Source organism: Cinclus cinclus, chromosome 1 (genome assembly GCF_963662255.1).
Source record: "Cinclus cinclus chromosome 1, bCinCin1.1, whole genome shotgun sequence".
Taxonomy (NCBI): domain Eukaryota; kingdom Metazoa; phylum Chordata; class Aves; order Passeriformes; family Cinclidae; genus Cinclus; species Cinclus cinclus.
The window spans coordinates 83687362-83696277 of record NC_085046.1 but is presented as its reverse complement, the minus strand read 5'-3'; the positions used below and the strand labels follow the sequence as shown (position 1 = coordinate 83696277).

The 8916-nt window shown below is 37.9% G+C and overlaps 1 protein-coding gene across 1 annotated transcript in view; it reads left to right on the top strand.

Moving 5' to 3' along the window:
• Positions 1–276: 276 nt before the first annotated feature.
• The window catches only part of COBL (cordon-bleu WH2 repeat protein), a 155735-nt gene continuing 147095 nt past the window's right edge, over positions 277–8916 (top strand). The window contains exon 1 of the mRNA XM_062511003.1: positions 277–338. Coding sequence (XP_062366987.1) covers positions 277–338 — 62 coding nt within the window. The remainder of the gene's footprint in view (positions 339–8916) is intronic.

Genomic DNA, 8916 nt, shown 5'->3' with positions numbered 1-8916 from the left:
AGAAAGGGGGAAAAATGGATTGGGAATGGTTTTCCTATGTTCTTTTGTTCTTACTATAGCTTCCAGATTTAAAGTGTCTGTGGGACCATAAAATTAATTTCTTATTCCTGTGAATTCAATGTGATATTTGTACGTTAAGCTGTGCTTTGTGTGTTCTTTGGGCTATGTTGTATGGAAGAGAGCTGTCATTTTCTTGTACAGTTTCCATGATGAAATGTGAATTACAAAGCTTTCTCTAGTAGTCAAAAAGTCATGCCTGGGTACTTTTATTCGGGCATGGTGACCATCATTAAAACAGTTAGGGAAGGTGAAAATGAAATGGTGTGGTCTGGCCTGAGGTACTTGCAGATGTGCACTAGACAGACTGCATTTTTGGGTTTGGTTCTGTGTTCTCCAGTGTCTTGTTTTTATTAAAGGTGGTTGACCTGTGCATAAGTATTTAAGGCTGGTCTGTGAGCTCTTCTGCCTCTTTCTCTCTCAGTGTTGCTGTGGTGTATGCAAAGTGGAACAGCTCAGTAAAGTGCGATGTGCAATTCCTCACCTAAGTAATCATCAACCAGGTAATTATGGAACTCTCTTACAGAAAACCCATGTTCAAAGATCTACTTGGCAAAGGAAGGGCTGAGGATTAAGCTTGCAGTAGCTTTTACTACACCGAATTGCTAGGACCACCCTGCAGCCTGGAGTCCTCCTTTTTCCTTTGAGTGAGAAGACAGACCAGGTGTGACCTTCAGTATTCCTGAAGCTGTTGTGTAGTAGTTGGTGTTTCTGTAGCAAGCTCTTAGAGAAAATACGGCCTTGCTCAGCTGAGCTGGTGTTGTGGTGCTAACAGTGAAAACTTCCTTTGTTCAAAAAAATGAACAGGTAACATGAAAAATCGTCCCTCTTACATGAAGCTTGAGCAAGAAAATTACATTTTATATTATCAGTGTTCTAAATATGGCCATACTGTAAGGTTCCAACAGCAAGTACCAATCCAAAAGTACCAATCAGATAAGTGTTACTTTATGTTTTCACCAAGAGTGACTAACAGTCACTAGCAGTGACTGTTTGCTGTGCCTACTTTCCTTTCCGGAGTGTCGGGCACTATTTAAATAAATGTGTGCTGATCTCAATGACTGTTACTGGGTTGTTACTGTGAAGTGGAGCTAAAACTGCTGGTTTTCAGTAATCAGGGGTTAATGACATGGGGTTTTTGAAGACCACAAAAATAGAGATTTAAAATGGATACCATTAAGGGTTGATGAGATGCTTTCTTAATTTTCAAATGTTGTTTCAATAAACATTCTTGTTACCATTCATACATAGTAAGATGATATAAAACCTCTCTATATTACTGCTTTTTTGGTAATATTTCAGTGGCTTAATTAGACCAAAGAACAATAAAACTCAAGGGAATTCAAGGGCCTGAGTACAAATGCACTATTGATCAGTTGCTGTCTCCAAAGTCTGATGGTCATTCTTGTTAATCTGATGGTCCCCTTATCTCTGAAAAGGCAGGTTTCTTGTTTTTGTTTTTGGTTTTGTTGTTTTTTTGGGGGGAGGGGGGAATATTTCTCATTTGTATTTATGTTGCTTGATGCCAGGAGATGGTGTGGTAATGGCTTGAGCAGGAGTTTGTCCTCTGAGGTTGTGTGGTGGCCCAGATGCTGTAGTATATGTAAATCCACCATTTACAGAATCATCTCAGTCAAGACCGACATCTCCAGGGATACAAGAGGAAAGCTCTGTTTTAGATTATCTAGATGATTTTTGTTTTAAAAGCTCATTTCTCATTTCTTCCTTCTTGCACCATGCATCCCACAGTGGGCATTCTCCAGTACTCACCGTGGAGATTTGTTGGCTGCTATGGCAGCAGTTTTCTGATGTAAGAGAAAATTAACTAGTAAATTCTGATTAAACCCTTTAAAACACACATCTTTTGTTGTGTAGAGTTATTTTATTTACGATAACTTTTTCCCTGCATTAGTAGGTTCCAAAAGATAAATAAAAACTTCAAGTCTCTTTACAAAAAAGAAACTATTTCTTTTTTTTTCCTTAATTCTGTGCTTAGATGACTTTCCTTTCTGCACTTTTTGTGTTTGAGGTTGGTATCTTGCATAGGCAGCAAAAATACCTCCTAGATAAATACATCTAAGAGCATGTCTGCTCCTACTGTGTGCAGGATGTGTATTTTTCCCTGTTTTTTTCTGAGTTTGCCAGGAGGGCATTTTCCAAAATCAATAAACTGTTTCAGACAAATGGGAAGAAAAAACGTTTTCTGTTCTTTTCTTCAGTATCTGCTCCCCTGGCAATGCTTTATTTTGGAACGTCTCAGTAATGGTTCAGGGTGTTGAGGAGGCAATATCTTGGTGCAAATCCAGATTCCTTCTGTTTCTTTTTGTGGTTTTGAGTTTGGTTTTATTTTTCTGGTCTTTTTCTTTTGAGTAACTTCTCATGGTACTTTTGGAACTAAGCCGACACTTTTATGGATAATAAATAAATTACTGCTGGTTTCCCTGGGGGTACAGCTCACGTTTCAGTGTCAACACAGCTTTCTCTGCTCTAAGGGGGCTGGTTGTGTTGCTTGTGGTCGTTCTGAGGAACGCCTGCTACTAGGACAGGGCTTTCTTCTTGGAAAGGAAGCCAGCCTTTGGCTTCTGCCACAATTAAAATCTCAGTACTGTGACACCTTCAGGTGTTCCTAAGACTAACTCTCCCAATTCATTAAATACAGCTACAATTAGGTCAGATCACATTGCTAAACTGACAGGGTTGTAATTAATGCAGCTATTTATTTTGTTTGCTTTTAATTACCTGTTTCTTTTCCCCTGCTGAACTGGAGAGTCACTCAATCATGTCACAGCAACACAGAGCAGCATCACATGCTAGTGTTACATTGCCAGTTGTGCATAACCTTGTGCTTTCTGAGATATACAGTCTTTTTGCTGTCTTATTATATGGCTTCTTAAGGTCTATTGTGCAGCTTTGTTCCCTGGGTAGTGACTGGTTCTGAGGGGGACAAACTGGGACCATTGTCCACTTAGTGGGTCCCCAAGTGTCCATTTACCCAGGGAAGCTGCAAATTGTCCAGCACTGGGCTGTGTGTGGCAGTAGACTTGCCTGAGCCCAGACTGACATAGGGATAATAGGGCGAAACCAGTGTGTGGCAGGAAATTGTTCTCCAACTCCATCATGTCTTTTGTAAACCAGAATATATTTTTGTTCCTGCTCTTACACTAGCAAGTCGAGGATTGCTATAGTCTGATCAAGTCTGTTACGATCATGCATTAGTACAGAATTTCTTTGCATTATTAAATGTACCTTTTCTGTTGTGAGACAAACACAAGATGTATCCTTGTGTAATGAACAGAGGGTCCAGGATCAAACTTGAAATTGAAAGAGGTCATCTTTTACATGAATCATTGCCTAACAGAATTTTATCCTAAGTTCAGAATTTTGTGGTTTTTCCAAATTACCTCTGTAGGTAGAAGGATAAAAATTTACACTGCAGTTTTAAATAATAAATTTAATTGGGTGTTTTTTTTCCCTTCACCTCAAGTCCTATAGATTGTACCAACTTTGCAAGACAGTTCAGAAAACACTACCTAAACGCAACCCTGTTGATGATTAAACCATGTCATGATGACAGTAAAATTTATTTTCTTCCTAACTTCCTAGCAAATATTTGAATTCCCCTTCCAACTTTTACATGGATTAGAAACAAGAGAATACCTTCCCGAAAGAACAATTAGTTATTCTGCAACAAGTATTTCCTCAGTTTTCATCTTCACAGGTATCAGGAAATATTACTCTTCTCAGTAGAGAAAATTGATTATAGTTGTGGCAGAATTCTTTATGAAGAAGACAAATTGTGAATTTTGGAACTATTTAAGTATAGGTGGGTTCAACCTGTTCTTTGATCTCCATGCTCTTAGTAGTTCTATTTCACAAATAATATCTCAGGTGATTTAGCACTTGATATCAGGATCAAAATACAGGGTCTTCCCTCTCCTGACTCAGAGGTAGTATTTCTTTCTATTTTTTGTAATATTTATTATTTTCCAGCCCCATATAAGACAAAGCAGAAATTAACTTTTTTCTTAGAAGCACCTTTTTTTTCCTTTTGCCTTTCCCCCTTAAATTTTTGGTCAGGCTGTTAGTGTAGTATTGTACAAAATGACTGCTAAGGACTGAGCAGACTCATAGTCTTTCTGTCCGCTCACTCTGCTGGACTCTGTTGGGACAGAGTTGGAGAGTCTGCTTGTATTTGCCAGAGAATGAAGTGCAGCAAAAGCACTGACTAATTGTTCAGTGCAAAACTGGAAATGGGACTTTGATCAGCTGCTCTGAAGCAGCATGAATTTATTTGACCTGTTCAGCATGGAGGAGACTGGCCATGGCTGAGTTCCCATTTCCTCATGTTTTGAGCTGAAGAGCCCTTTGGGTTTGGTCTTGCTCTGCTTCATTTGCCAGGTTGAGCTGTGTAATTCCCAAGCAGCTTGGCTGAAATCTCTGGGTTTGCTCCTGTATTAGACAGGTATAAGAGGGACCAACGTGGTCTTTGGTTGGGCATGTCGGGGAAATACTTGTGGGTGTGCACTGATCTTGGTGCCTTACAAGGGTTCAGGTTTGTGTTTTATATTAAAATAACAAAAGTCCGGTATCTCACTATAAAAGGAGGAGGACTGTTTAGGTAAAGATGGGTGAGTGCAATCTCTGTGTGTTCCTTCTGTAGTTGATTTTCTTTACATTATATTAAACTTCCAAGTGCCATCTTTCCACCAGTATTCTACAGCTAAAGACCTCTTGGACACTAACAGTTTATTGTTCATACTGGCAAAGATACAAAGGTTACTTGTTTCTGTTCTCACTTGTTCTCTTTGCAAGATCAGATCAGATATTACTTTTTTTTTTATAAAGCCTACAGCTTGTCTTGCCATTGCACCAGTCTTATTTAAGAGTGCTGCTCAAGTATATAGTTGTTTGTTGTTTATTACTGAGTATTCTCAAATTAGCCATAGTTATTTTGGAATGAAATCTCTTTGCATTCAGGTAGTTAAATACCACACTTTCTCCTATTAAAAATGAGATCCAGGTCTGCTGGAAAATATTTTACACATAAAAAATGCCTGAAGTATAAAACCTGTTTATACAGATACCATGGATTTCTTGCCATAAAAAGCACCGTAAATTCCCCGTGCTGCTTCATTTTCATAAGGAGTTACTTGAAAAGAAATATTGCTTGTGGTGAGTTGCCAATTATATATATACTAATTTGCTACCTGAGAATAATTTCAGATTTTTAAATTAAGTTTATCAGTAAGTGATAGAGAGGAAAAACGTCCAAAACTGCTTCATACTTTACAGTAGCATAGTATAGAAGTACTTTAGCTTAAATTTGCTGGGAAAGAAACTGACAATATTGATTTTTTTATTATTTTTTTTTTAAGGGAATGAATTTATCTTTTAATTAAAGTGGTGTATCTGTGAGGAGTTTTGGTGGTTTTTTTTAATGTAACTTGCCACTCACCTGTATTGTTACCGGACAAACAACTCAGTGCTGTATATCAAATATTAAGCTGTCATCATGTAAGTGGTTTCTGTGTGCAAAACTTTGGTGTTAGATTTGAATAGGAGGCTACATACAATGGCTGGGAATAGAGAGCTCTGTTCTGCCATAATTTGAGAGGACATGCACATTAGCCTGCTGTACAGATCAACCCTTCAAGCAAATGATCCAGACAGTTGACAAGGGGAAATACATTCCCTTGCTTCTCTTTTAAAAGATACCACTGCTATGTGTAGGAGGGAAAAAAAAAAAAAAAAGAGAGAGAAAGAAAGTTAAAGTTCAGGGGCATTCAGCTGTAGGGATGCAGTTAAGAGACTAAAAATAATATTGCTTTATCTTCCAGAAGTGAGATAGTTTTTTTTTTTTTAAAAATGGGGATTTAAGTGAATTGGAGACTTCATGTTCCTTTTGTTCCTGGTGAGGTACCTGTGATTTATTCCATAGTGCTTATCAGATAACAGAAAAGACCTCAGTTTTTCAGAATTGTGTGGACGTACAGAGGTCCACACAGGAAACTGTTGTGGAGGCTTCTTTGCTTGACGTTTGTGAGTAGTATCTGTACAACTACTTGAAAGTGATGTGAGGAAGGATCCTGCACAGCTCTAGTCTTTGCATGCAGGTGGTCTGGGTAGCAACCTCCTCACCAATAGGCAGCTCTGGCTTACTGCATGTAGAAAGAAACAGATTTTTCTTTTGTCCTGCTGGTTTGGTGGGCTCTCTTGGCATTTATAAAAAAGGAAATGTGTGATTATTTTAGGAATCTTTGAAAATGGCAGCATATCTCTGTATTAGTATGTTCATATTTCTCACCGAGTTGCAGATGGAAGATTCAAAACTGTGGTTTGGGCAACACGTTGATTAATACTGGAAATAAATGCTGCCTTATGGGACCTCCCTTCTGGAGCCAGCATGTCCACTGAGTCGTACAGCTGTGCCGGTCTTTCCAGAATTGTTCTGCAATCTATTTACTTCGAACAAATGTTGCAGTCATGGATGGATTTAAGAGGATAATGATCTGACAGGCCATGCAAGCTTATAGATTGTAAAATTTTCTGTACACAGAGAAACCACGTGTTCACTAATTAAACTTTCCTTATATAGATGAGTGGTACTGTTGTGTTCCTCAAAATACATATGGAAGATGAGAGGTGAGGAATATAATTTTTATTGCTGCACAGTAGGGTGCAGGCATGTTGACACCTGATGCAGATTCAAAATTGCCTTAAATTCTCTACTGGCTTGTATAGAGTAGTCAGTGTGTTTCTGTGGTTTGGCAGTGTTGCCTGCAGATTTCACAAGTGGTGGAGTTTGGGCCTTCATGCTTTTTTTAAAAATTGTCAGAAAGTACATGTACGTTCCTGGGAGCTCAGGGTAAACAGATCTCACTTGGAAAAACATTTGAAAAAAATAAAACTGTCCCTTGATACTGAAGTCTATTCTTCTTGGTCTTTTTTATTAATTCTGTCTAGCAAGTTTCTAATTTTGTGGCATGATAGAAGAGGAGAACTGCGTCCTTGAATTTGTATCTGGAGTAGGGTTATCGTCGCTTGGGCGCTGCGTTATACAAGCGTTGTAAGGAGTTTTCTTTGCCATGGCTTGTCATCTGACAGCCACGTTCTGCTTGGTCTTGAGCTCCTTGTTCCTTTCAGGTCTCATCTGCAAGCCTGTATCTCTCGGCAAAGCTCTGATTCCCCATGCTTGAAGCAGCACTTTGGTCTTCTAAAATTGTCCTTAAAATGACAGTGTGCCAGAAGTTACAAACTGGGCAGACTTAGGGATTATGTGTAAAGGCACAGCAGGGTGGTAAAGGAAAGTTTTAGAAGCCCACAGCTACATAAATTGCTTTCCTCAAGCTGCTTGTTTGTTATTTTCTCTGACATCTTCCAGTCCTTTCTGCTATCTTCTTCCACCAAGCATTACTGTCTTGCAGAAGAAGAAAGGGGAAAAATGTTATTCATGAAATAGCAAGTTAGATAGTGTAGGCATAGTAATAATCATAAAGTTTTACATGTTTAGATATAAATTTTACAACCAGTGTGTTATAAGAAACAGCTAAACCCCAGTGATTTATGCTTATAGGTAAGATATAGGCAGGAAGAGAATTACTATTTTTTCTCATTTATTCTAATTCCAGCTATTTTCAAGTTCAGACAGTACCAGTGTATTGTCTACTGTATACATTTGTAATTACATAAAACTGATAACAAGCCATATGACCTCTGCATACAGATCTAAATATTGCCATCAGTTAATTTATTATGTCTGAATATGTGTCTGTGCTTAGCTCAGTCTGTAATTCATAATGTGCTATCTTTATTATTTTTTACATAAAGAAATGTAGTAGAACAGTACATCAATGAACACTTAAATGAGAGAACTGAGTATGTGATAATGTACTTATTTTTTACTGTGAAAATGTTTTCCTTTTTCAGTATCATTTAACTCTTCAATCCATTAAATTATTTCTATCACAAAGTGAAATTTGCATGTACATTGTCAAAATGTGGCAAAATATGTATGTACAGATTGAGCAGACAGAGTTCTATTGGTTTAGTATTTCAATGTATTACCTTTTTCACCCCATCTCAAAACTTCCTAATAATCAAAACCAGTGAATGTTGTGTAACTTTATGATATGGTTATATAAGTCGGGAAGTTCAGTTTTAATAATGAAATTAAATGCAATATGCAAACAGCCGGGACCTTTTTATCTACAAAACCAACATAGTCTTGAGCAAAAGTTCAGAACTTTACTGCTGGCAGTTTACTTTCAGCTTTGCTGGAAAATTAATGCTTTCATGACTGAATCCAGTTTGTGAAAATATAAGATTTTTCACTTCATACAATAAAAATCATATATCTTTAAAGTTTTGGCTTCTTAGTGAAAAACTTCTAGTTTCAATAAACTGCAGCAAGTTGTATTTTAGAGAAGGGGGAGGGTAATTTTTTTTCCCTACAGAAAGTTTTATAGCTTTTTCCCCTCTTTCAAATTTTCCCTGAAATGACCAAAAAGATTTTTTTGTTTTATGAAACCTGCTCTTGATTAAGTTGATTGTGTTTTATTTACCTACTTAATCTGAACCATGCTTCTTCCTTATCATGTAAAGTCGCTTACTGTTGCTAAATATACCCGTGTATTTTAAAGAAGCAAAGCTGTGCGTGAGTGCGACCCATTCAGAGCGGGGTTGTAGGGTAGGGAGGGACCTGCTGGTAACCTGAGAGCAAGAGCAGATGCTAAATTAGCAGCTGGATCGTTAGTAACAAGTCCACAAGTGTCTGCTGGGAAATGATCTTCTTTGGGCGCATGTAGCGTGGGTGTGTGGGTTATTCAGAGTTTCTAGAGTCTAGTTGCTCTTTACCGGTGA